Source organism: Lupinus angustifolius, chromosome LG01, assembly GCF_001865875.1.
Source record: "Lupinus angustifolius cultivar Tanjil chromosome LG01, LupAngTanjil_v1.0, whole genome shotgun sequence".
Taxonomy (NCBI): domain Eukaryota; kingdom Viridiplantae; phylum Streptophyta; class Magnoliopsida; order Fabales; family Fabaceae; genus Lupinus; species Lupinus angustifolius.
In genome coordinates this window covers 20,317,811-20,342,282 of record NC_032009.1, presented here as the reverse complement: position 1 = coordinate 20,342,282, position 24,472 = coordinate 20,317,811, and the positions used below count along the sequence as shown (strand labels likewise).

The 24,472-nt window shown below is 35.0% G+C and overlaps 6 protein-coding genes and 1 pseudogene across 10 annotated transcripts; 4 read left to right on the top strand and 3 right to left on the bottom strand.

Annotated features, from left to right (window-relative positions):
* On the top strand, nt 1,518–3,797 carry LOC109352937 (heavy metal-associated isoprenylated plant protein 32-like). The gene is made up of 5 exons (XM_019595125.1): nt 1,518–1,670; nt 1,863–1,938; nt 2,136–2,843; nt 2,967–3,463; nt 3,500–3,797. Exons 1-4 carry the CDS (start codon nt 1,641–1,643, stop codon nt 3,455–3,457), a joined length of 1,305 nt encoding a protein of 434 aa, XP_019450670.1. The 5' UTR covers nt 1,518–1,640; the 3' UTR covers nt 3,458–3,463; nt 3,500–3,797.
* On the bottom strand, nt 5,135–7,977 carry LOC109352945 (dual specificity protein phosphatase 1-like). 2 transcript variants are annotated; one of them, XM_019595134.1, is made up of 6 exons: nt 7,878–7,977; nt 7,491–7,633; nt 7,038–7,173; nt 6,703–6,823; nt 5,594–5,739; nt 5,135–5,440 (listed from the first exon to the last, which is right to left on the bottom strand). In XM_019595134.1, exons 1-6 carry the CDS (start codon nt 7,966–7,968, stop codon nt 5,430–5,432), a joined length of 648 nt encoding a protein of 215 aa, XP_019450679.1. In that variant the 5' UTR covers nt 7,969–7,977; the 3' UTR covers nt 5,135–5,429. The 2 variants fall into 2 exon arrangements, with proteins under 2 accessions (XP_019450679.1, XP_019450675.1); XM_019595130.1 differs by lacking the exon at nt 5,135–5,440 and having other exon boundaries at nt 5,493–5,739.
* LOC109352926 (triacylglycerol lipase 2-like) lies at nt 8,285–11,214 on the bottom strand. Of its 2 annotated transcripts, none has more exons than XM_019595113.1 (8): nt 10,702–11,214; nt 10,355–10,462; nt 9,631–9,882; nt 9,306–9,455; nt 9,165–9,205; nt 8,948–9,027; nt 8,765–8,860; nt 8,285–8,650 (listed from the first exon to the last, which is right to left on the bottom strand). In XM_019595113.1, exons 1-8 carry the CDS (start codon nt 10,879–10,881, stop codon nt 8,331–8,333), a joined length of 1,227 nt encoding a protein of 408 aa, XP_019450658.1. In that variant the 5' UTR covers nt 10,882–11,214; the 3' UTR covers nt 8,285–8,330. The 2 variants fall into 2 exon arrangements, with proteins under 2 accessions (XP_019450658.1, XP_019450662.1); XM_019595117.1 differs by having other exon boundaries at nt 8,285–8,638.
* Nucleotides 11,643–13,493, bottom strand: LOC109352920 (pentatricopeptide repeat-containing protein At4g11690). Its single transcript, XM_019595107.1, has one exon. The coding sequence runs from the start codon at nt 13,458–13,460 to the stop codon at nt 11,721–11,723; it is 1,740 nt and encodes a 579-aa protein (XP_019450652.1). The 5' UTR covers nt 13,461–13,493; the 3' UTR covers nt 11,643–11,720.
* Nucleotides 15,355–17,603, top strand: LOC109352912 (annotated as a pseudogene).
* Nucleotides 18,128–19,542, top strand: LOC109352915 (glucose and ribitol dehydrogenase-like). Its single transcript, XM_019595102.1, has 4 exons — nt 18,128–18,354; nt 18,445–18,821; nt 18,937–19,295; nt 19,368–19,542. The coding sequence occupies exons 1-4, from the start codon at nt 18,232–18,234 to the stop codon at nt 19,388–19,390; spliced, it is 882 nt and encodes a 293-aa protein (XP_019450647.1). The 5' UTR covers nt 18,128–18,231; the 3' UTR covers nt 19,391–19,542.
* Nucleotides 19,551–23,407, top strand: LOC109352904 (DEAD-box ATP-dependent RNA helicase 58, chloroplastic). Of its 3 annotated transcripts, none has more exons than XM_019595089.1 (8): nt 19,551–19,946; nt 20,022–20,258; nt 20,849–20,953; nt 21,443–21,601; nt 21,677–21,745; nt 21,977–22,066; nt 22,490–22,630; nt 23,073–23,407. In XM_019595089.1, the coding sequence occupies exons 1-8, from the start codon at nt 19,644–19,646 to the stop codon at nt 23,334–23,336; spliced, it is 1,368 nt and encodes a 455-aa protein (XP_019450634.1). In that variant the 5' UTR covers nt 19,551–19,643; the 3' UTR covers nt 23,337–23,407. The 3 variants fall into 3 exon arrangements, with proteins under 3 accessions (XP_019450634.1, XP_019450637.1, XP_019450643.1); XM_019595098.1 differs by having other exon boundaries at nt 19,833–19,946; nt 20,026–20,258; XM_019595092.1 differs by lacking the exon at nt 21,677–21,745 and having other exon boundaries at nt 21,443–21,634.

The following is a 24,472-nucleotide window of genomic DNA, read 5'->3' as shown; positions in this document are numbered from 1 at the left end:
TAATTTTTTAAAACCTTTCCCTTTAAACTTTTAAACCATTTTTATTAGATCAAATATAATATAATACTTTATTTTTTGAGAGCACAATCCTAAATGTATCCTTTTCATTTATTTGACACTTCCCTAGCACCTAGTTCTAGGAATAATAAATAATGGACTCAATGGAGAAGGACAAGTTAGACCCTATATTTAGATTTTGAACCACGAATAATTGGATTTATTAAAATTACAAGAGGGTAATCATATAGAATCACCTAATTGCAACTATTGACTATCCTATATTTAGATTTAAACGCAGTAAATGGATGATAAAATAATTACTTTGCGTTAATTTTTTGGTTTAAATAAGGATATTCCATTTTACAATGAGTTAATCTCTTTTGGATGATTACTCATCTCAAGAATTGTCGTTTTTATTAATTAAATTTATAACATTTACTTTGACATAATGATGTTATTGAATGTGCAACTACTAAGACTAAGTATTTAATTGAAAGGAAATTGAGAATGATCTTAATGAGTAAAAATGTTAACGTATGATGTATTTGAGAAGTGTCAAATCCTAACATGCAAAGCCCTAACACATTATTACGCCATTATCGTGAAGCCCATGTCCCCGGGAATTTAACTAATGAAAGAACTATCAACAATATTGCTGTAATACTTAGTAATATTTTACATTAATAAATAGCCTGCATACCCTCAGTTTTTTTGCAATCAAGACATACAATTTTAATTTGTGAGGGGAGTTTGTGGAAACGTACCATAGAAATGGCAATTTACAAATCAGCCAGTGTCAATTAAATGGCATTATTAATTGCCTCACCGCTTAAAAAAATTCTGACAGACAATAATTATAACATTTAATGAGAGAATTAAAAAATTATGAAAAGAGTTGGACAAGAGAAATCCTTCATTAACTCAGATAATTACTTAAATTTATTTGTATTTAACTAATAATAGAGAGAAAGTATAATGCATATAATGATGCTATACACACATTCTCTCTCCTCTTTCCACTCTAGTCTTTACCATTTATGAGTTATGATTTTTGGAGCATCCCCACCTCACAGTCTTTCAAGTTAAGCCAAGAGGAGAGAGAGATAAACCAAACCAAATTGGGTAAAAGGTACATTCTTCTTAGGCAAGCCAAACAGGAGACTCTCACATGCCCACTCTTCAAATTGTTTGTTTATATGAGTGAGTTACATTTGCAATTACACACAAATCACAATCATATGTAATTGAAAATAGGAATAATTTCCACCCATAAAAAATATAATATATATCACTTAGAAATCAATCATCAACAAATAAAATATTATTTTTTTACATATATCACTTTAATATAAATATGATGATTATTAAGATAATTTAGCAGGAGGATATATCATTTTCGTAATAAATATTGGCACCAAACAATGAGTGACCGCTTGGACTCTCTTTGTTTTCTTTTTTATCTCAATCAAATGAAATGACTATCCACCATCTTTGAATCTCTTTCATCCTTTCTCTTCTCTCTCTCTCTACTCACAAACTATTCCACCCATTTCCTTTCTCTCATCATTACCCTTTTTTGTCATTTTTTCTTCTGTTTTTTCCTTCATTGTTTCAAAGCTATAATCTTTTGTTCAGAAGCCATGAGTAAGGAAGAATTTTTGAAGATACAGGTACTCCTATCACATCCTTTAATGTTTTTGTTTTTTAATGCCTCTCCGTTTATCGTTTCAACTGTTGATTGGTCTAGTTTTTTTACCTTATGTTTTTGTACATTTCTGATAAATAACAAGTTTTGTCCTCTTTAATGGAAGTTCTGTTTAATTTATTCTGTTTTGGATTTATGGGATTACTTGTGCATGCAGAAATGTGTTCTTAAAGTTAACATACACTGTGACGGTTGCAAGCAGAAAGTTAAGAAAATCTTGCAGAAAATTGATGGTATGATCTTATATCCGTTATCAGTCACTCCTCATATGCTAAAATAGATACAAAAATTCATTTTACTACCCCCTTTATATTCACATTATTTGCCCTCAAGAAAAGGTTTCATTTTTTCATATATAATGCTAAGAAAAAAACCAAATCTAATGTTATTAGCAAAGGTATCTTAAATCTGCGGTTATTATTAATCCCAGGGGTGTTTACAACGGAGATAGATGCAGAGCAGGGGAAGGTGACAGTTTCAGGAAATGTAGACCCCAATGTTCTCATCAAGAAGCTTTCAAAATCAGGGAAGCATGCTGAACTTTGGGGTGCACCTAATAAACCAAACAATAACAACAACAACAACAACCTTATAAACCAGTTGAAGAACATGCAAAATGAGCATGGAAAAGGTGGTGTCGGAAACAACAACAAAGGCCAGCAGAACAATCAAAAGGGTGGTGGAAATAATAACAACCAGCCCAAACAGCAACAAGGAGGACCAAATCCTCAGCAGCAGCAGCAACAACTTCAGCAGCTTCAACAACTTCAGCAGATGAAAGGGTTTCAAGATCTGAAGATGATGCCGCCTCAATTCAAGGATATGAAGATGATGCCGCCGGGTCAGAACCATCACTCGAACATGAAAGCTGTTAAATTTGATATGCCTGAAGATGATGACGATTTTAGTGATGAAGAGTTTGATGATGATGATGATGATTTTGATGAAGAGTTTGATGATAATGAAATGGACGATCTTCCACTAAATAAGATGAAGCAGCCCCATATGGCTATGGGAAATGGTGCTCATATGATGAATAAGAATCATCCACAGTTCATGAATCCTCATAATGACGGTGAGGATGGCGGTGGAAACGGTGGAGCTAAAGGGAAGAAGGGCGGCGGCGGCGGTGGTGGTGGTGGTGGACCTGTGCCAGTTCAAATGCATGGCATGCTTGGCAGTAATAATGGCAATGGGGGGAAGAAAGGTGGAGGTGGAGGTGGTGGTGGTGGTGGTGGTGGAAATAATCAGACTCATGAAGGTGGAGGTAACAAGAATAATGGAGGTGGGGTAGCAGAGGGTAAAAATGGAAAGAAGAATGGAGGAAATAACAACAGTAATGTGAATGGGGGTAAAAAGGGTAATCCAATGATGGGTGAAGTTAATGGTGCACAACTTCAACAAGCTATGAAAAATGGATTTAACCCAAACATGGGTGGTGGAATGCCAATGCAAATGAATCAAATGGGTGGTGGAATGGCAGCTGTACAAGGCCTTCCGGCAGTTGCGATGAACGGCGGCGGCGGCGGTGGCCCAGATATGATGGCTGGAAATCAACAACAACAACAACAGTACATGGCTGCTATGATGAACCAACAAAGAGCAATGGAGAATGAAAGGTTCCAAGCAATGATGTATGCTAGGCCACCACCTGCTGTAAATTACATGTATCCTCCTTATGCATATCCCCCTCCAGATCCATACACTCACTTTTTCAGTGATGAGAATACTTCTAGCTGCAATGTCATGTGATCTCAACATACAACAATCAATGGTTCTGTTATGGTTGCATCCTGCAACCTTTTCTAATATTATGCACTATTATACAAATGCAAATCACCTTTCATTTTTATTACATCCTTTTTTATCCTAAGTTCAATTAGGGGTTTAAATTACTATAGGTAGCTATAGTAGTCTATAGATTTTATAAATTATTATTATTATTATTATTATTATTATAAGTTTTTGGGGAGTGGTGTGAGATGTTATCTGAGATGTGGTGGTGGCCTTCTCCCCCATGTGATATGTCTGTGTGTTTATACTGTTGCAAAAACATAAATAATACTCCCTTCTTCACTGTAAGATTGTTATTGTTTGTTCTTAATTATGGTTAAAATAATTAATGAAAAACATTAAATTATTATGTACCAAAAAAACATTAAATTATTGTTGAGTTTTGCATTTTTTTACCTTCATTCTCCATGTGGAGGGAGTAATAATAGTTTCATAAGGATAACAACAAAAAGTGAATGTGATCGACAAAGTTTCCATCTCCAGACATATCAGTTTTTGTGCAGTGTGGTGAGTGAGAACGGTGTGGACCCACCTTTCAAAACAGCGTTTTTTAATCTCTCCTCATTATAGATATATTCTTGGTTAGTAATAATTATTAATTAGTAAATAAAATAAATAATTTAAGAACGTGGGTGGGAGTGTTGAAAGTTGAAAACAGTAAAGAGTGAAGGAGTGGCAGTGTGAGAGGAAAGAAGAGGTAAGAGGGCAGTGTATATAATTATGAGGAATTGCAACAACATAGCTGTAGAAGGTTTCATTGACATAGACAAGTTAACTACTTTACATTTTAAAAATCTCAATTATTGATCATGTGGCTTTGTTATGATGATGATGATAGAGTTGTGGGTTCCACTCTCTCACTTATTACTACTTACTAAATTAGTGAATACCTCTCTCACTCTCTGCAATCTCTGCAATTCCAATAATTGCTAGTAGTCAGTAACACCATAAATACTTAGGATAGTAGGTGGAGGAACTAGCCTCTCCTACACTTTATTTATAAGTGAGAGAGAGGATCCAATATATAATTTGGTTAGGAGGGTAGCATGAATGCATGATCCAGATTTGGATGATGAGTAATGTGATGAGGACATAAGTTATATATAGTTAGTTGGTAGTGTTTGGATGTCCGCAAAGGAAGAAAAGTTACATAAACGTCACAGTAAATTGCGTCTCTGCTTCTCTTTTGTTGAAGTTACCGTAGTAGTATATTGTCACACTCTTCATTCTCTATTCATCTTATCATTCAGATGAATTTACTTACTACCGGTTCCTCTTATTTCCACTTGCTGCTCAAAGTCTCACCACTATTATAGCCAAATCTCCGGATTCAATTTTCCCAGATTCACCACTCACCAATACTTTTTACCCTATATTAAAAAATTTAAAATTATATATGATAATTGATATTAAAAATAGATATTTTAAAAATAGTATAAATAATAAATAAAAAATTAAAACAAACAAATAATTGATATACTTTTTTGTAAGTTATTCTGTAAAAATTAATTTTTCTATCTTACATATTAGCTTATATTCATTTTTTGGATAAGATAACCAAATATAAACAAATTACGCAGTTTATAAACTAAATAATCTATATCAAACCCACACAAAATAATAACTTAATTTAACCTTAAAAAGCTGAAGCATCTTTCAGATGTATTATTTAAATTTAAAGCATAAATGATAACCTAATTTCAAACTTTTCTTGACCTGTAAGCAAATTGGATTCAACACTTCATGAGTGTAGTTATAGTTCATTATTCTTGGAACAATCGAAGATGCAGTTGCAGTTCCAATATCCAACTAATGTTGTTTTGTCATGTGATTTGTATATTTACAGCAAATCATATCTACACTCCCTCTAATCACCATCAAGCTATCTTCTACTCAGAAACTTGCCATGTCTTTCAAACACGGTGTTCCTTCAATTTTTAACTGCGTAAATAAAATTAAATGAAAATTTATTAAAAGAAATTGAAAGGATGGGAACATAAAAGGAGAAGCTTCCACCAGCAAATGCTGATTATTTCAGGGAGAAAAGGGAGTGAATTTGCAATTGTAAATAAGACTAATGCAATCTAAAGGCACCTTGAAGAGATTTTTCGAAGTCCTGCAGCTGCTGAACGAAACCAGGATTTGGAGCTGCTACTGGTCGTTTGCCCTTTACTTGTTGCAGAGCTTCAGATAAGCTCATTCCGCGAGTCTTCATCAGATATGCGACAACAATAGTCACACTGGAATGCGCAAAAAAATATGAACAATTTCGCCTAGTTAATCCAATGTAACGGGAAAGAATAAAATGAAACAGAAAATTACCAATATTTTTTTTAAACTTCCAATATGAACATCAAAAGGGGAAACAGTGGAAGGGTGTGATTAACTTTATGCAGAACATAAGTCATAGGTCTAAAATAATGGAGGAGATGACTTTTCATTCTTAAAATTCAAGCCACTTCCTTAATTCTCCACAGTCCATATGTTAAAAATCTTGAGAGACCTTAGCCTTCAAGCAATTTAAAAATCCAACATCATTTCACAAACAGAAATGAGAAAAATCTTAGGCATTATCTGACTCATGCCAGTATATAGTGTTTTAGACTTCTATTTCAGGGTTGAAAAAGAAATGCAGTTTTGAATGTGAAACAATCTAAAATTTAGCTAAACTGCCACCCTCTAGTTACACACTGCATCACACATAAAAACCATGCTTATTCAAAACTTCATCACTAGAGATGTTGTCACATAACAATGAATAAGAACAGATATTACAAATAAATGAAGATTAGTGACATTCACAGTACACTCTTGGTTATAAAATCATAACCTTAGATCTTCAAATTTGTGAGTAAAATATGTTACTTTTACATGTTCCATTTTCTATGTTGTCAATGGTATTGGAGCCATAATCTAGAAGTCATTGGATAACAATTAAATCACAAATAAAATAATATAATCAGCTTGATTGTTATCTGATATAGTAAGATTTCAAGGAACCTGATTGAAATTCCAATGAGTTTTATACTGCTCACAAATTTTTGATTGAGAAACAACATTGCAGATAATTTAAACCCAAAAAGAGAAAGGTGCTGGAAATGCTTCAGACATAAAACAGGCTTCAAATAAATTATTTTGAAACATTGGCCTAGAGTAAAATAATTGCATGAGCAAGAGAGAAATAAAGGAATAGATAAATTAACCTCCTTGATTTTCCAGCATAACAATGAACTAAAACACCTTCACCACGTCTTTTGGCTTCATCTATAAAATCAAAACACTCATCGAAGTACTGTTTTATGTTGACATCGTCTCTGTCGGCAACTGTCTCAATTTTCCAGTAAAATCAAAACTTTAGCATGGATACATTACTTAGACAGTCAACAAACTTATATGGACAACAAGCATCATACACACAATAAGAAAAACGCTGCACTAATGTCGAAATCAGCTCAACAATCATCACATTGGACGAAACTAAAGCATAAGAAGAGATGGAAAGTAAACAGAATTTTTCCATTCTATAAAACTATCATACCCTGTATAATTTTATAGACAAAATCTCCAGGATGTGCAGGTGCCAATGTACCAGCCACAGTCAAAATGTGAGTAACATTCAAGCCTTTCAATGCATCCTTGTTATTTGAAGCACCAAGTGAACCCAAAAACAGACCCTTCATAATGCAAAAATAGTAGCGGAACAGCAGCCTTAATTACATTTAGAGGATACGGGTACGAGATACATCATTTTAAAAAAATATAAGGCACCGGTACGTCAGTATAAATGGAAAATAAATATTTGAGGATGAGAGACTAATTATGTGACTATGACTCAGTATTATGGTGTGGTTAAGAAGAAAAAGTGGAAAATCCTAAGTATCCCATCCAAAATGAGAATTGACAGTGAAAGAGTACCTATGAGTACCACTATACCATTAAGCGATAAGACTATTAATGAGCTACATTAGTGACACACATAGTAGCATGCTACCTCGTCAATTTTGCAAGGAGTACTATCTTGTTTGCAGTATTTAACTAAATTCATAACCCGCAAAAGCGATGCTATCTGTTTCTTCATAGATTCATCAAAATTCTCAATAGCTGATGAAGTGGCCATTCTCCTTACTCTTTCTTCTGCCACAGAACAAATAAATACTTATGATACAATCAATCACATTCCTCCGAATACAATAATCAAATACACCACCGTACATAAAAGCGTATAACATAGAATCAGACATTTGACAATGGTGACAATTACATAATAAGAATCAGTTAGGTTAGATTAATAAAGAGAAAATCCAATTCCGATGCAGTGCAGCAGAAATGATTGAATGATTAGAATAAGAAGATGATAAAAAGAGGGAGAATAACTGACCAAGGAAGCGGGGAATAAATTGCCAAATCCAGAAAATAAAAATAGTAGAAAAGTAGAAAGTGGATGTATAATAAGCGATTATCATTTTCATGCTTTGGGCTGGGCTTCTCACTCTGGTTTTGTTGGATTGGATTCCTCTATCAGAGGATCAGAACTCATTTGCCTTATATTATACCACAATATATATTAATTAATTCCATAAAGACAATGTTTATGCATTATATTTGTGTTGAACACAATCCTTATAAGGACTTTAATTAAGTGTATAATGATTTGGACAATTTTCATACACTACTATTTAATATATACCTGAGATGTCCAAATTTTATTCAATTGATTATGTGAATCATTTTCATAATTATAAAAATTCACAATGTTAATAGAATATTTAGTAGAACTATAACTTAATATTAAGTTATTTACAATATATGAAGTACAATAAGAGTTGTAAAATCAATTAACCTTGAAGAAAGTCATAATAGGATGATAAACTAATTTATTGGCATTGACACCCATAATAAAATCAGCATGAGCATAATTTTCAATAAACAATATCACAAGCTTGTTCAAATCATGATCTTTGAGGTCATTGAGCAAAAGTTTCACATCCTTTGCATCAGCCAGCAAATCATGCCCTCCATATGAGAGAAAAAGAGGGAATTCTTTTGGAATGTTGGTCATGTCATAAAGAGGAGGACTTGCTTTTCCATAGTGTTGCATATTTTTTTCTTCATTACCATAATCATACTTTTTTACTACCCCTGTTCTCAACACTATTCAAAATCATTATGTTGAAATTGTTAATACTAACCAAAAATGCATTTAAACTAACTTCAAATTCAATTAATTCCTGGTCACAGAAAAGTTGTGTTAATCAATAGACTTACTTTGAGATAGATGGATCAAGTTCTTAGTTGATGATGGTTGTGGTTCATTTTCAAGAAATACATCTACCCTGGATGAATTTACGCAGCAATTTGCTCCTAAAATTTCATGTAACTAATATCAAAATAAAGCCAATGTTTGAAGATATTAGTATGATACATGAAGTGCTAATAACATTTATGTACCTGTGAAAATAGACAATAGGTTTTTGCAATTCAGCTTTAGAGAATGGCATATGCGTTTCAGAAATTTGGCTGCATCATCCCTGCTCAATAAAAGAACACATTGGTGGTGTTAAATTCCTCTTAGTTTCTTTTGGTAAAGAAGTTAATATTTGTTGTGTACTCAAACTTAATGCAGTGAGATATACTAGATTTGAGGGTGGTGGTTTTTTTCTGTTACCCTTTTGGAATGAATTCCCGAATGCCTAACCAATATAGGTCCTGTTATATCAAGAAAAGGAAAATATTTTAGTATGTTGTCAAAGTGTATTTTGTTGTTAGTTTAATCCCTCAGCTAAATAGTATGACTCATTTCTCTTACATCAGCTACAAACTTTTCAGCAGCAAATCTTGCTGGTTGTGAAGGAATGAGATTCACATGAGCAATTGGGCTGAGTAATGCAGCTGATCTCAACATCTTGAGCAGTTGTTGTTTTTGTTGAGAGAAAGCACATAAAGCCATTAAAGTTCCCTGAAATTCCATAATACTGTTATATTATATATGTACAAACTAGAAAGGCAAAGTTACTAAATATGTCTAAAACTTGTAGGATTTATTAGAAAAGAAAAAAACTTACACGGTCAATTGGAAACAAGAAACTAACTAATGAATCTAGTTTATTCAACTAAAGAAATTAGAAAGTTACCAAGGAATGACCTACGAAGTGCATTTGTTTTCCAGTGTGGTTGTAAACATACTCCACAGAAGAACCAAAATCATAAGTAGCTAATTCATCCAATGTCCATTCCCAATAAGCCTTGTCATTTGTAGTAAGTGACCTGTGTCCTCTGCTATATTTTGTACCACGAGTACTAACAAGCCACACATCAAAACCATTATCTGCTAAAATGAATGCTAATGATTCATTTGGAGAATTAAAGACCCATACTACAGCGTCCTGAAACCACAAGTTATCTTAGTTGAGTTGTAATCACATGTTAGCTTCTCATTATTTTTGGGCTGAACCATTGAAACACAATTCTCTCATTATAGTAGCGAATTGCGAATTGGTTCTCTCGTACCAATTCGTGGTTCTTTTGCGAACTGATTTCCTTTAATGAACGAACCGGATTTTTACCTATAGTTTAAGTAAAAGAAAAGAAAAATAATTGATAATGTATACTCACTTATATGAATGAGTTACAACAAATAAGAATTTTTTTATCCGTGGGTATTTCACCTATGGTGTTGATTCAAACCTACAAGAAGCAACACTAGAAAAGACTATGTACAGAGCTATAGAAACTCTAGTAAGTATACCCCTAACCTACCGGTAGCTGACAGAGTAACATACCGTGTACTACGTACCCGCACGTACCAAAGAGAACTACGTATCACGTAACTATGGGCCGAACAGTAACAGAACTTACAATAAAGACACCATGTAGTAATAGCACAGGTGGCTTGTATGCTGTCTTACCAGACAGCCCTGCAGGCATCCTCTGTAGGCTCAGGATGTAGCCATCCTCTGTTGTAACCTGCGCCCAACATAAACCATTGCCTCAAATATTGGCATAACTGCATAACATTCACAATCAGTGGCACAACTTTTCTATTTTTTGAAGTACTTGAGCATCATAGCCACCAATACATTGTTTTACATAATATTAGTATTCCTTCATTAATCAATAGGAAAATATGTCTAATTCATGGTGGGTTGCGGGACCCAACTAAGAAAAAAGAATTTTGTAGAAGGATTTAGACTCGTTGTTGGTACCTTATGTTCTTGACAAGTGTAACCTTGTGTCTCTACCATTGTTTTGCAGATACCATCATTGCTATCTGGAGAGGGTGCATGGAATTCATTGTATGCATTAACTTCTTTTCTCTTTTCAGTTGATGCTGTAATGCTAAGCAAGACTATTATTGAAAACAAACTAACTACAAAGTTTGCCATTCACAATTAACGTGGTTATTGCACTGCAAAGAAAACGTTGGAGACAACATTGCAGGTTAACTGTAGCAAAATACTACTTTGTACGGTTGTATTGTCACACAATATAAGCCATCATATGAACAAGCGTTTAAACAAAGGCATTGGCGTTGATAGGTTAATTACCATGTTATTCTATCACAATTAACTATCACTTGTTTTTTATTATAAAAGTATTTGTTTTGCATGGAATGACGTTCTGGCTAGGTTTCCCATACTTGATTTAGTGCTCAATTTTTGCCTTGTACTTTTATACTTTTTGAGTTTTGATTACATATATAAGTTACGTTGCTTTAGGACAATCTAGAATAAAAGGCTTGTACACTAAGCTATGTATCTCGCTAAAAGGACCCAAGGTACTAATTTTTGTACCCCTGTTTCCCTTTTTGTCAATGGCCATCAATTTTAATTGATTTCACATGCAGCAATCAAGTTAGGCACTTGCATATTTGGTATGGATATGACATCCTTTCCCAGTGAGCTAATGAAAATGAATTGAGAGACCGCTTTGGTTGAATTTTGTCAGAACTTATGAAACATTAGCAGGCTCAATATTTTCTAGTCTGGGTCAGAATTAATTTCCACAACCAACCTAAGGTTTTCTTGACCATTTCAAGAGCTAACCATACAAAAAGGTTTTGTCCAGCTTTTATCTAAGCATTCCATTGTATGTCAAAACACAGCAGTTACGGTGCATTAAGGAAATCATCAAACTCGGCAAGACATTAAAATCAGCAAAATGAGCTTGATTAATGAATGTAATGTTCAATTGATGAGAAACACAGTCCAGGAGGAAGTAAAAACTAGGAATTAGATATTATATTACTTTCGAGTTCAGCATTCGAAGCTTCACTTTTGACTTTGTAAATCATATTGTACAATGAAACCGATGGCTCGTGTTCTGAATTTATCATCTGTTGTAGGAGCAACTCAGCTTCCTTCAACTTTCCATCCTTGCAAAGAAGCCCTATAGTTGAACAAAAGCTGGCCACATTTGGAACCATTCCATTCTCAACCATTTCTTTGAGTAGCCTAAGAGCCCTATAAGAGCTTCCTTCTTTGCAGTAACCATGAATCATTGTATTATATATAATACTGTTTGGTTCCAATTGCAGCTCACCCAATGATTTGAAGAGTTTTGATGCTTCTTTCATGTTACCTTTCATACATAGCCCGTGTATTAGGACACTGTACGTGCAAACATCTGAAACCAAACCAGACTTCTCCATTAAAGAATGTATCTCAAATGCTTTCTCCATATAATTTAATCGCACATAAGCATCGAGTAGAGTTGTATATGTCACTTTGGAAGGAGCAACACCTCTCTCCTCCATTTCCTTGACCAATTTAAGAGCTGCTGCTAAATTTCCAATCTTAGAATATCCTGCAATCATGGTATTATATGTCACTAATGATGGTGATAATCCATTTGACTTCAATTGATTGAAAAACCTAACAGCATTGTCCATCTTTCCAACATCACAAAAACCATTGATCAATGTGTTATATGTAATTATATTAGGACTCAGGCCAACACTGTTCATTTGATCAACCAACTTCACTGCTTCCTTAAGCTTCTTCACTCGACACAACCCACCAATCAAAATGTTGTAGGTCACAACACCATATGCCACACCTTTCTCACACATTTCATCAAACACCTTAAAAGCACTATCTACACTCCCATCATTACAGTACTCAGTAATCACACAATTGTAAGCATAAATATTAGGCACAATTCCAATCCTCTTCATATTCTCATACAGTTGAAACCCTTCCTTTTGAAGACCTTTCTTGAAAAACCCATTTATTAACACACTGTAAGTATGCTGATTTGGGACTAAACCCAAACCTTCCATCTTGCAAAACAACTTCTTAGCCAAAAAAACATCACCATTCTTGCAACACCCATCAATGAGTGTAGTGTATATAACAACATTTGGAGACAAACCCATGTCCCCCAACATAGCTAAAAGTTGAAAACCTTTGATCAAGTCACCAACTTGACAACAACCCTTTATCATAATCCCAAAACTATATACATCCAAAACAACCTTACCCTTAAATTCATTGAAAACAAGCCATGCTCTATCAAAACAAGTTAACCTAATAAGCAAGTTCAAAACATTATTGAAAGTGTTTGATGTAGGAAAGTAATGATTTTTAATCATGTGGTGTAAGAAATAGAGTGATTGGTGAGGTAAGTGAGAGTGAAGATGGGCATTGATGAGTGCTTCATAAAGAAGGGCAGAATGGGAATTAGTGAGATGGGTTTGTTGTTGAGCAATTAGTTGGTAGAAAAGTGAGGGTGTGGAAAAGAAAGGAGATGAGATTTTAGAAGAGATTATGCGGAGGAGAAGAGAGTGTGCATGTGAGAGCATGTGAGAGGAAAGGAGAAGGGTTAGGGTGAAGGAAATGGAGTGGGGTGTGTGATGAAGACCTTCATTGGTTGAGGTGTTGAATAAAAAAAGTGCTTTTTGAGGAGGGACTTTTACCATTTTTTGGATCAGAATCAGAACTTCATGTGAACAACAACGAGACATGTTGCACCAGCCGCATCTGAATAATAAGCTACGCCTGTGTTGTGTTTAGAAGGGAACCCACAAACTTCACAATACCTCTTTGGGCTCATTGTAGCTTAAGCCTACCCTACAATCAAGTGGACTAAAAATCGAGGCCCTTTGAAAAAATTATTAGTATTGACTAATGCATGATCCAATAAAAGTGAATCTATCTCAGCGTCATTGTGAAGCAATTGTATTGTTTAAGGAAGCAATTCCCATGACAAACTAATTGTTATTATTACACAGCATACTCTAATGATTTTTTTGATACTACTCTAATCTTATGAAAGCATATTCTAATGTTGAAGTTTCTCTCTTGCACTAAACCTATGTACAAAGTTAGAGATACAAAAAGATTGATTTCAAAGTACAAATTGGTTTATAAAAGACTTAATCACAAAAATTAACCCGCCAGCACAGCATCTTTCACCTTTCCATACTAATATCAGTCATAGTATACAGTGTCGGTGTTTAGGTGCGCAGAGAATGAAAATGAATAATCTATTTTAAAATAAATTATCATTAATAATATTTGTTGTAATTATCAATACTAATTCCCACTAAAAATAGTAAACATTTTTAATATCCGTATGCCTCTTACTTTCCTCACATTTTCGTTATCATATTTATTGACAAGCGCATGATCCAAGGATAAGAATCCATCTCAGTACTCACTAGTCATTGTGAAACAAGTGTAGTGTTCTAGGAACCTAGATTGTGTTGCAAATGAACCAGATCTCATATCATAAACTATTTGTTAACACTTAGTTGCATTCTTGCTCTCGAACATATACAATTGCACAAGATTCACTAATTCATATGTACAACTTTTTTACGAAACATTTTATTTTTTAGACCAATAATATATAAACATAACGTGTACTTTTATATAAAGTCAGTATATAATTAACTACCCTCATGCATATACTTATCTTTAAGATTTAACCATGATTGAGTGAATAATTTTCTTCTCTATCTCTGAATTACCATTTTGGAGGACCTATTCAGAAACTAGCCAACCCCAATCCAGCACCTCTGATCTTTCTGCATGTTACTAAAACAGTGTCGGTGTTTAACCACGTTATTCATTTTCCCACATATGCTCCAACCTTTACCCCATATCCTTCCAATAATTTTCATAACGGCATAGTTTACTCACCCACGTTTACACCCCATTTTCGGATTTTCCATAACCCATATAAGATAAAAAAAATACTGTAATGGTGCGTTTGGTTTAAACGTTTTTATTAGGGTCATCCCTTTTTATTTGCCAAACTCACCATTACATCATTGGCAGAGTCACATCCCTATGCTACATGACCATGACACTACATGAACAATGCAAACATTGCTAAGCATGTTGTGTGAACACTGACAATCATTTACACAAACCTAATATACGATTATCACATCGTGAGTAAGTGACAAAACAATCCACTCCCAGATAAAACACTATACCATGTATCAACACACTAAGATAGTCCAGCCAGATAAAACAACTTTTTCCATCTAGACTTATCATGATTAAAACATCTTAGGAAAGAATATATGAGGTTCACTTGTATAAATATTGACATTATAAAACAATCTATACATAATCTAGGTGTACTATTGCATCCTTACACTCTCTCTCCATATCTCTTGCACTGACTTTAGTTTCGACGTGCCTTTACAGTACTCACTAGTCATTGTGAAACAAGTGTAGTGTTCTAGGAACCAACAGAAGCAACCAAATCCTGATTGCAAAGGCAATAGGAGCGAGTCAGTTTATGTTGAGGAGTGAATGAATACTATAAACTGACCTACCAAGCAAAGCTAATAAAACAAAACATCTTTCCTTGTAAGTTGTACGTTGTACGTTGTAACTTGTAACTCATTTTATTGTGTTTGTGAAGCATCAATGCTATCCTACTTGCTTCCACGCCACCCTTCTCCTCTGACAACTTTCCATCCTTTCCCTCTTTCTAGATTTCAGTGCTGACCGTTGCAAATACCCACTATCCAAAATTTGAAATTTTTCTCTCAAACTTAAATGTCGTCATCTTCATCAAAGCAAGAAGAAGAGGTTGAAGCCATGATGATGTCACCACAGCTTGAAGCTTTTACGAGAGTGAAGCGTATCAGCTTGTTTGAGCCATCTCTGAGTGTTCTCATTTTTGTTGTTGTAACTGCCTTTATCGTTTGTTGCTTCTTCTATTTGGATAATAGAGAATTTGGTACGAGATTTGGGCTCATGGACCAACCCAGGAGTCAGAAGAGGTTTCCTTGGTTAAGGGTGAAAGGGTCTTCTAATAATGAGGCACTCTAAAGATTGCAGCTTTTTGGATGAAGGATTTCGGTGTTCTGAGAATGGAAGACATGATTTGTTTTACACCAAGTGGAGATGGCAACCCAAACATTGTAACCTACCCAGGTATCAATCATTCTGGATTCTGAATTTACAATATCATGTGGTATCATGCTGCTAGCAAACAATGTTTATGCTTTATAGTATTTTGGAATTTGGAATCGACGAAGGAAACAAAAAATCACAGTGGGTTGACTTTTATGGTGTCTTAAGTATCATTTCATTTGAACTACAATCTTTTGACGACATTCACCAAAAAAGTATCTTTTGATGGTTATATTGATCAGAATGATGACTTGTTCAATTTATTTTGCACTTAATTAACGGTCCACATCATTTTCAATATTTTTTTGTTTGCTTTTCCCTCTCTTGGAGATCCTTTTTTAAGAAGCTTTCTGTGTATTTGTGTAGCCCAACAAAAAAAGGACAACGTTGGTGAATTTCGATAAATTTATTTGCACTCAGTTGCTTGCATCCCAATGTTTTAAGTGCTAAAAAATATGTTTTGGTTGGTTTGTATGAATGAAATGTTAATAATGGTGTTACATGGATGAGATCAATGGCGCACTATGCATTCAACTGTTTCATTTATTTAGATTTGTAATACTGTTTTGTTTTATATAATACAATAGTAAATGAAATGAAGTTACACCTTTGGTTCATCATTCTAAATTTGTAATGAATACAGATTGAATGCAACAATGATGTTGGAAAAACTGCGAAACAAGCGGCTAGTTTTTGCTGGGGACTCAATCGGGAGAAACCAATGGGAATCACTCTTATGCATCCTCTCCTCTGGAATTCATAATAAGGATTCAATCTATGAAGTGAATGGCAATCCAATTACAAAGCACAAAGGGTTCTTGGTGTTCAAATTCAGAGATTTTAATTGTACTGTAGAATACTATAGATCTCCATTTCTTGTATTGCAGAGTAGGCCTCCAAAGGGAGCTCCTGAAAAGATTAAGACAACTCTGAAAGTTGATAAAATGGATTGGTATGCTTCCAAGTGGAGAGGTGCACATGTTTTGGTTCTTAACACAGGGCACTGGTGGAATTATGAGAAAACCATAAGAAGGTAATTAATTCAATCATCTCAACTGTGACATTTATATATGACTTTTTTGGCCTGGTTAAAAGATTAAAAAAATTGTATATTTTTTCAGCCGTTGTTATTTCCAACAAGGTATGGAAATTAAGATGGAGATGGTGGTAAAAGATGCATATAAGAGGTCTATTGAGACAGTGTTAAAGTGGATAGAAGAGACAGTAAATCCTAGGAAGACTCAGGTTTTCTTCCGCACATTAGCCCCAGTGCATTTCAGAAGTGGTGGAAAGTGTGATTTGGAAACACTGCCAGAGTTGGACTCCTCCTTCTCCTCATCAGTGCCTAAAGATAACTGGTCACAATTCAACATAGCCAATTCTGTGTTATCATCATCAGCAGCACACACAAATATTTCTGAAATTATGAAATTCAAGGTATTGAATGTAACCCTTATGAGTGGACAGAGAAAAGATGGGCATTCATCTATTTATCATCTTGCTCCTACACTGCCTCCTGCACCTCCACGCCGCCAAGATTGCAGCCATTGGTGCCTTCCTGGTGTACCTGATACATGGAATGAACTGCTTTATGCACTCTTCCTAAAACATGCATGAACAATACAAGAGAACAACACGTGATATATTTTATAGCAGAGATCTATAGGGACTGTTTTTTGGGGCATGGAAATCAGTAACCATTGGTATCTCACTTTCGGTTATCTTGTGATAACATTAGGGGAGCAACAAAGTGTAATTAAATTGTCATTTTGATGAACTAGCTTTGGTACCACATTAAAGATTAGTAAAGGAAGATGATTATTGCAAACTCATCATGCAAATTATACCTTATATAAACAATGTGTTGCAAATCATGATTAACCAGGGTACGTTTTTAGGAAAATTAAAATTGTGGCAAATAGAAAAGTCCATGATTAACCAAATGGTGTCAGTTTAACTATGTTTTTGTCCAAGCGTGGCAATGAAAATATTGATGGCTCTAGATAGTACAAGCTCATGTGCTTGTCTTATCTGTATGATTATCACACATGCTGGCATGCATTCAAGTGTTGAACTCCACCGCTTACACAAGGAACTTTGAGTTTGTCATGTCCTTCAGATATGACACGTTGACAGCATGCATATGTACGTGGCGCAGTGCATTAATTCCTACTTTTTTGAACATCACTCCTCTCTCTTTAATAGCCAATTTAGTGAGAAAATTGTTACATTATCATCATAACAATTAACAACATCTACTTCTAATTAAACATCTGATCCTACTATATATATACTCGTCACCTAATTCCAGTACTATTACAAAGTTACATTGTGAATTGGTTTGTTTATTTTGCAAAAATGGGGAGCAAGGAGGCTAAGTTCCCACCTCAGAGTCAGGAAACACAGCCAGGCAAAGAACATATAATGGAACCACTCCCACAAGCCATACATCCAAACTACAAGCCCGCGAATAAGCTTCAGGTACCCGCCATCATTCACAAAATCCACACACTTCAAAATAGTCATAAAGTAGTTTCACACACTCTTAAGTATTTTAAGCATTTTATGTAGGGAAAGGTGGCATTGGTGACTGGAGGTGACTCTGGGATAGGCAGAGCTGTATGCTTGAGTTTTGCTAAAGAGGGAGCAACAGTGGCCTTTACATACGTGAAAGGCCATGAGGAGAAGGATAAGGATGATACTCTGAAGATGCTACTAGATGCTAAAACAAGTGGTGCTCAAGATCCATTGGCAATAGCAGCAGATATTGGATATGAGGAAAACTGCAAGAAGGTCATTGAAGTTGTGGTAAAAGAATACGGACGCATTGATGTTCTGGTGAACAATGCAGCTGAGCAGCACTTGAAAAACTCTGTAGAGGAAATCACTGAACAGCAGCTTCTAAGAGTCTTCAGGACCAATATCTTTTCACATTTCTTCTTGGTCAGGTATACAAATTAAAGAGATAACAGATAAATAGCATCACTAGCTTGTTTCTCGTTTACTGCTGACTTTATTATATATGTAATAACAAGGTTATCCTAATGATTGTGTACTGTGTAGGCATGCAGTGAAGCACATGAAAGAAGGGAGTTGCATTATCAACTCAACTTCAGTTAACCCATACAGTGGGAATCCAGAATCAGTGGACTATACTGCCACAAAGGGAGGCATAGTGGCCTTCACTAGAGGTCTTTCTCAACAGCTGGTGAGCAAGGGGATTCGGGTGAATGCGGTGGCTCCGGGACCAGTTTGGACGCCGATACAACCAGGTTCCAAGCCTGGTGAGATGATAGAGAACTTGGGTTGTGAAGTGCCAATGAAGCGTGCAGGTCAGCCATGTGAAATTGCACCATGTTATCTATTCCTGGCATCCCTTCCGGAATCTTCCTACTATACTGGCCAAGTCCTTCATCCAAATGGTACGTGCTGACTTCTTTTCTTCATTTTTTTTATACAGTAGCAACTTATAGGGATTCTGCTACTTTTTGCAGGTGGAATGATAGTCAATACTTAATCATGCATGGCTGCTATTGAGACAGCTTGTGTATTTGCAAAGAAACATATGTTTGTATTGAAGCATGTATCTTTTATGTTAAGATATGTATTATGTATGGAGCAAATACATTGAGATGAATAAAGTTTGTGTGTGATACAGTGTTTGTTTTATATAGCATTTGTTTTAGTAGTGTAGCCCAGCCCATAGAGAAATGGTGATCCAGAAGCCCATTTATGATTTATATAGATGATTTTCATGATGATCATAATTCATGATGATGGATACTCACGCTCTCTTCTCACGCTCACTCTCACTCTCGCATCTTCCATTTCATAACAAACATGTTTCTTCTTCTTCTTCTTATCATAGCAAACATTCCATGGTTACCCTCAACCGTGTCTCTAGTTTCACAACTCCAGAAGCCTTACTGAGTTTGAAAGAAATATGTGAAGGTCATGTTCCCAAGCATGTTTTGAAAAGGATGGAAGATATTGGATATGTGATGCCTACTGATGTTCAGAGACAAGCACTCCCTTCTCTTTTTTCAGGCCGTGATTGCATTATTCATGCTCAGGTTCTTTTCTTCTCTCTCTTTCTCTTTCTCTTTCTCTCTCTTCATTCCTATCCACTTATCTTATTTCTTATCTAGACAGGTTCTGGGAAGACACTTACTTACCTGCTTTTGATATTCTCAATCATCAACAATACAAAATCTTCTGTTCAAGCTCTTGTTTTGGTCCCAACCCGTGAACTTGGTATCCAAGTTACTAAAGTTGCTAGGATGTTAGCAACAAAGCCAAGTGGAGTTGAAGATGACCAAAAGTCATGTACCATCATGGCTCTCTTGGATGGAGGAACCTTGAAAAGACACAAGAGTTGGTTAAAGGTCTTGTCTTTTGCAATATCTACTGCTTTATTCATACTTTCAATTACAGAGGATGAATTTATACTTCTACAAATACTATAACTTATATAACCCACACACAAACATTTAATGACTTAATGTGGTATAAAATAATGATGCTCTTGATGATGTTTGAAGTCTTCTAATCTCTCTTACCCGGACACTAATAAACTCCAACAAACTTAAAAAAGTCTATGAAATAGATTCCATTCTCTTCATGTTTATAATCTCTGTATTCAGTTGATGGGCATCACAGATTAAGCATCATTTACCATCTAATTCCCCGTGATTTTATTTCTGTATTTAACTATTTATGCTTTAGCCCTTTGTAGTGAAATGGTCTGAATTTCCTAAAATTCCTCCATATATATAGTTATTTTTGGTCTTGAATAATGTAGTAATTATGTAATGCATCTCATTCAAACCTGTTACATATGTGAATTATATATGGTAGATCTGATTGAACGCTTTCATTCACATTGCTGGAGCATTAAGTCTTAATAGAGAGGACCATTTTTCCTGAATCCTGAGTTCCTGACCATTCAGACTGGTTTACCTTTCTGAAATTTTAGGCAGAGCCTCCAACAATAGTGATCGCAACAGTTGCAAGTTTAAGCCAAATGCTGGAAAGGCAATTTTTTATGCTTCAATCTGTGCGGGTGCTGGTAGTTGATGAGGTAGAAGCTCCACTCCTTACAACTTAAATCATTTAGTCTTTGCGCACTTTTCAGTATTTATATTTGTATTTAGTTAAGGGAGCAGATTACCAAAACATATGACTGCAACACCATACAGATATTATTGCTTTGAAAACATTATATAGTTAGTCATCCCATTCTCATCCATGAATACAATCTAATGCAATTAAAGGAATGGAAAAAAGCAAGTGAAGTAAATTGAAAGCACCTTAAAACTGGGTTTAGCATATTGGATTTCATTATTTCCACACTTTCATAGTAAAGCTATGATTATTAGAACGGGAATGTCTGTTCAGTCGTTTTTTCATTTTTTCATTTAATGAAAAACCTTTTAGAAATTATAAATTGTGAAATATAAATTTTTAAGGCCTGGAATAATATAAGTCCTGCTAGCTTCCTTGTTACATGCCCCTGAGCATTTTTGTGAGTATCTATCTGCTTATGATTTTTATATTCTTGTCTGCTTAGGTTGACTTCATTTTCAATTCTTCAAAGCAAACCAGTTCTCTTCGAAAGCTTTTGAATTCGTATTCATCTTGTGATAACCGTCAGACAGTTTTTGCTAGTGCATCTATACCACAGCACAGACGATTTCTTCATGACTGTGTGCAGCAGAAATGGACTAAGGTCTGCTTACCGGTTTATTTGTTTGTCCTTTACGTGCCTTAAAGTTTCCCTCTGACTTTTTAATTTGTTTTCCAGCGTGATGTGGTCCATATTCATGTCAGTCCAGTGGAGCCCATGCCATCTCGCCTTTGTCATAGTTTTATTGTAAGAAGTCTTCTTAATAAAAGAAACCTCATGCATTTCATTCATGTAAAAAAAATGTTATTTTTTGTAAAACAACACATTGCTTGCTTATTCTGCCTCCCACAGTGCCACCCTTTGGCCTTGGAAAGGTGTATGTAAAATTGTTTAAACTTCAATTTATCTTTTTTGTGGGTACTTATTATAGACCTATTTGGGGTACTTGTGAATTTCTAATGCTATTTCAATCATCAGATATGTGATGCCAAAAGGAAACTGGAAACACTGTTATCCTTGATACAATCTGACTCACCTGAGTCTGGCATTATATTTGTCGGTGAGCAGGTATGCAGAGAATATCTTTCCTTTTATCACCTACTTATGCTCTTTCTTCATTTGGATTATGCAATCATGATTCTATTATCTTAATTGGCTAGTGCCCTAGGTGTAGAATGAAATTTACTTTGAACATTCTGCATTTTACATTACTCTGAAATTTACTTAGAATTGGTCATAATAATACTCTGAAGCATGAGAAATAGTTATAAACTGCAGCGTTATCGTTATTCACCGATAAAATGATGCCATATTTACTTGCATAATTACAATCTGATGCATCTTTTTAAGTCACAAGTCTTGCCTTGTTGTAGTGGCATTTTGTACCTGTGGCTGGTGCTGATATTTCCTCATTTAATGTTTGTTTGACTCTGTCAAGATAACATGCATAAAGTTATCAATAATTTATTATTTACATATTCTGTTATGCAGTCTGAGAAGTCAAAAAAGGCTGGAAATTCTCCATCTACATCCCTTGTGTCTGACTTTCTGAAGGCATCATATCAAGGTTCTTTAGATATCTTCCTTCTTGAGGATGACATGAATTTCAATAGCCGAGCAGCTTCACTATTGGTAAGTACTGTTCATAGGATTAATATTCATAGGATTTGAAACATGTTTTGAATAACAACTCACTCACTCACACCCTTGTTCTGAAAACCAAATTTTACTGGCTGGTTCTACCGGATTAACTAGGAACCAGCAAGTACATTTGTCTAGACAACACAAACTACATTTTAATAAAACCTTTGACATTTCTGCTTAGGGAAGAAAAAACTTTCACCAACCAAACTTTAGGGGTAATAAACCAATGAGAACTAGCTGAGGATGATGTTTACAGCCAGGGGGCCATTAACCACAAGTGTGGTAAATTTAAGTTTAAGAGTAATGTCAATCCTGATTATCCTCAAATTTTCTATATTTTTAATGTGAATGCTGTGGAAATAAAATTTGTTACCACAAAAACATGTAAAGCCTGTTACAACAACCTTTTCTGTCTGTCTCTATGATTCAGGAGGTTAGAAAAGGAGGTGGGTATCTTCTTGTAGCAACAGATATAGCTGCTAGAGGAGTTGACCTTCCTGAAATGTCTCACATTTACAACTTTGATCTGCCAAGGACTGCCATAGATTATCTTCACCGAGCTGGGAGGACTTGTAGGAAACCCTTTTCTGAAATGAAATGTACTGTTACCACCATTATAGTTCCAGAGGAGCGCTTTGTTCTGCAGAAATATGAAAATGAGATGATGTTTAACTGTGAAGAGCTTATTCCATAAACCTTGCCTAAACTTTCCTATCTTTTAATCTGATACCTTATAATATAAGATTCATCATCATAGTTTCTTATATTCTGTGAAATTGAGTGTGCTGTTGACTTGGTTACCAATCTGACATGATGAATATTGTCACATTAGAGGTAAAATCACAAGAAAAAACTGAGATAATGCTTTTCTCCAGTCACACAATAATGTAAAATCGTCTAAATTAAATTAATTTGTTGCACTTAGCAAACAAGCATCACATCTAGATGGTAAAATGTGAGTACCCAAGTTCAAACTCCAGTAGCTGCACAATTCACCCCATCCCTGTCAAAAAAACTTCCTATTAAATAACAATGAAATAAAGGCTACAAGTGCCTCCAACTAGATGGTAACATCATATCTAAGATTTTCAAGGATTGCTGTTTCCATTTGCATCCTTGCATTCATCAAAACCTGCACCTAAACTAGTAGTTTTGTTTCATTCTTTTTCACCTCCCCTTGTTTCAAAGAGAAGTTCTGTTCCTGTTGAACTTTCCAGCAGTCCTCAGTATCCTGACACCTCCTACTACCATCTTTAGTTTTTTAGAGGAGGAGGTTAAAACTTCCACCAACTTTTATGGACTAAATTTGTAATTTTGAAAGTGATTTAATATTGGGTTTTTAATAAGAAGTTAATGTTTTCAAAGAATTAACAACTAAGATCAATGATCATGAGATTGAGGAGGTTCTGCAATAGTTGGTTGTAGCACCTTGTGGTTCCTCACATCAGCATCCACAGGGCTCTAGCAAGTGATTCATATGTTCTTTTTCTTTTATGGTTAAAACTTACAAGTGTTGTTCATATATGTTTTATTCGATTATTATTGCCCACTGCTCAATTCTGAGTTATATTATATATTTGTGACCCAACTGATAGATTTCTGTTATTTGTCTTGTTCAAATAATTCAACTAAACCCTCTCTGGTTCAAATAATCCTTGCTTGACAACTTTGAATGGAGATATGGGTTTACTGTTAGATTTGGACTTCACCATGTTGATTATGACACACTCAACAGAACTCCAAAATTATCAGCATTTTGGTACAAGAATTTCATTGCAAAACATAAAACCAGCCAAGAGCTTTATGCTCGAACGTGATTGAGAAAAGAGA

What these genes read in the sequence shown, in the direction of transcription:
- LOC109352904 (XM_019595089.1), top strand. Translation starts at nt 19,644, where the DNA reads ATGATGATGGATACTCACGCTCTCTTCTCACGCTCACTCTCACTCTCG. An exon ending in GGGTGCTGGTAGTTGATGAG is followed by an intron (nt 20,954 to 21,442) that starts GTAGAAGCTCCA and finishes TTGTCTGCTTAG; the next exon opens with GTTGACTTCATTTTCAATTC. An exon ending in GCCGAGCAGCTTCACTATTG is followed by an intron (nt 22,631 to 23,072) that starts GTAAGTACTGTT and finishes TCTATGATTCAG; the next exon opens with GAGGTTAGAAAAGGAGGTGG.
- LOC109352915 (XM_019595102.1), top strand. Translation starts at nt 18,232, where the DNA reads ATGGGGAGCAAGGAGGCTAAGTTCCCACCTCAGAGTCAGGAAACACAG. An exon ending in AGCCCGCGAATAAGCTTCAG is followed by an intron (nt 18,355 to 18,444) that starts GTACCCGCCATC and finishes CATTTTATGTAG; the next exon opens with GGAAAGGTGGCATTGGTGAC. An exon ending in TCACATTTCTTCTTGGTCAG is followed by an intron (nt 18,822 to 18,936) that starts GTATACAAATTA and finishes TGTACTGTGTAG; the next exon opens with GCATGCAGTGAAGCACATGA.
- LOC109352945 (XM_019595130.1), bottom strand. Translation starts at nt 7,968, where the DNA reads ATGAAAATGATAATCGCTTATTATACATCCACTTTCTACTTTTCTACT. An exon ending in TGTCTATAAAATTATACAGG is followed by an intron (nt 6,824 to 7,037) that starts GTATGATAGTTT and finishes AAATTGAGACAG; the next exon opens with TTGCCGACAGAGACGATGTC. An exon ending in TATGCTGGAAAATCAAGGAG is followed by an intron (nt 5,740 to 6,702) that starts GTTAATTTATCT and finishes TGCGCATTCCAG; the next exon opens with TGTGACTATTGTTGTCGCAT.
- LOC109352920 (XM_019595107.1), bottom strand. Translation starts at nt 13,460, where the DNA reads ATGTCTCGTTGTTGTTCACATGAAGTTCTGATTCTGATCCAAAAAATG.
- LOC109352937 (XM_019595125.1), top strand. Translation starts at nt 1,641, where the DNA reads ATGAGTAAGGAAGAATTTTTGAAGATACAG. An exon ending in AATCTTGCAGAAAATTGATG is followed by an intron (nt 1,939 to 2,135) that starts GTATGATCTTAT and finishes TATTAATCCCAG; the next exon opens with GGGTGTTTACAACGGAGATA. An exon ending in CGGCGGCGGCGGTGGTGGTG is followed by an intron (nt 2,844 to 2,966) that starts GTGGTGGACCTG and finishes AGACTCATGAAG; the next exon opens with GTGGAGGTAACAAGAATAAT.
- LOC109352926 (XM_019595113.1), bottom strand. Translation starts at nt 10,881, where the DNA reads ATGGCAAACTTTGTAGTTAGTTTGTTTTCAATAATAGTCTTGCTTAGC. An exon ending in ACACTTGTCAAGAACATAAG is followed by an intron (nt 10,463 to 10,701) that starts GTACCAACAACG and finishes TGTTGGGCGCAG; the next exon opens with GTTACAACAGAGGATGGCTA. An exon ending in TACTACATGGTGTCTTTATT is followed by an intron (nt 9,883 to 10,354) that starts GTAAGTTCTGTT and finishes TTGTGGTTTCAG; the next exon opens with GACGCTGTAGTATGGGTCTT.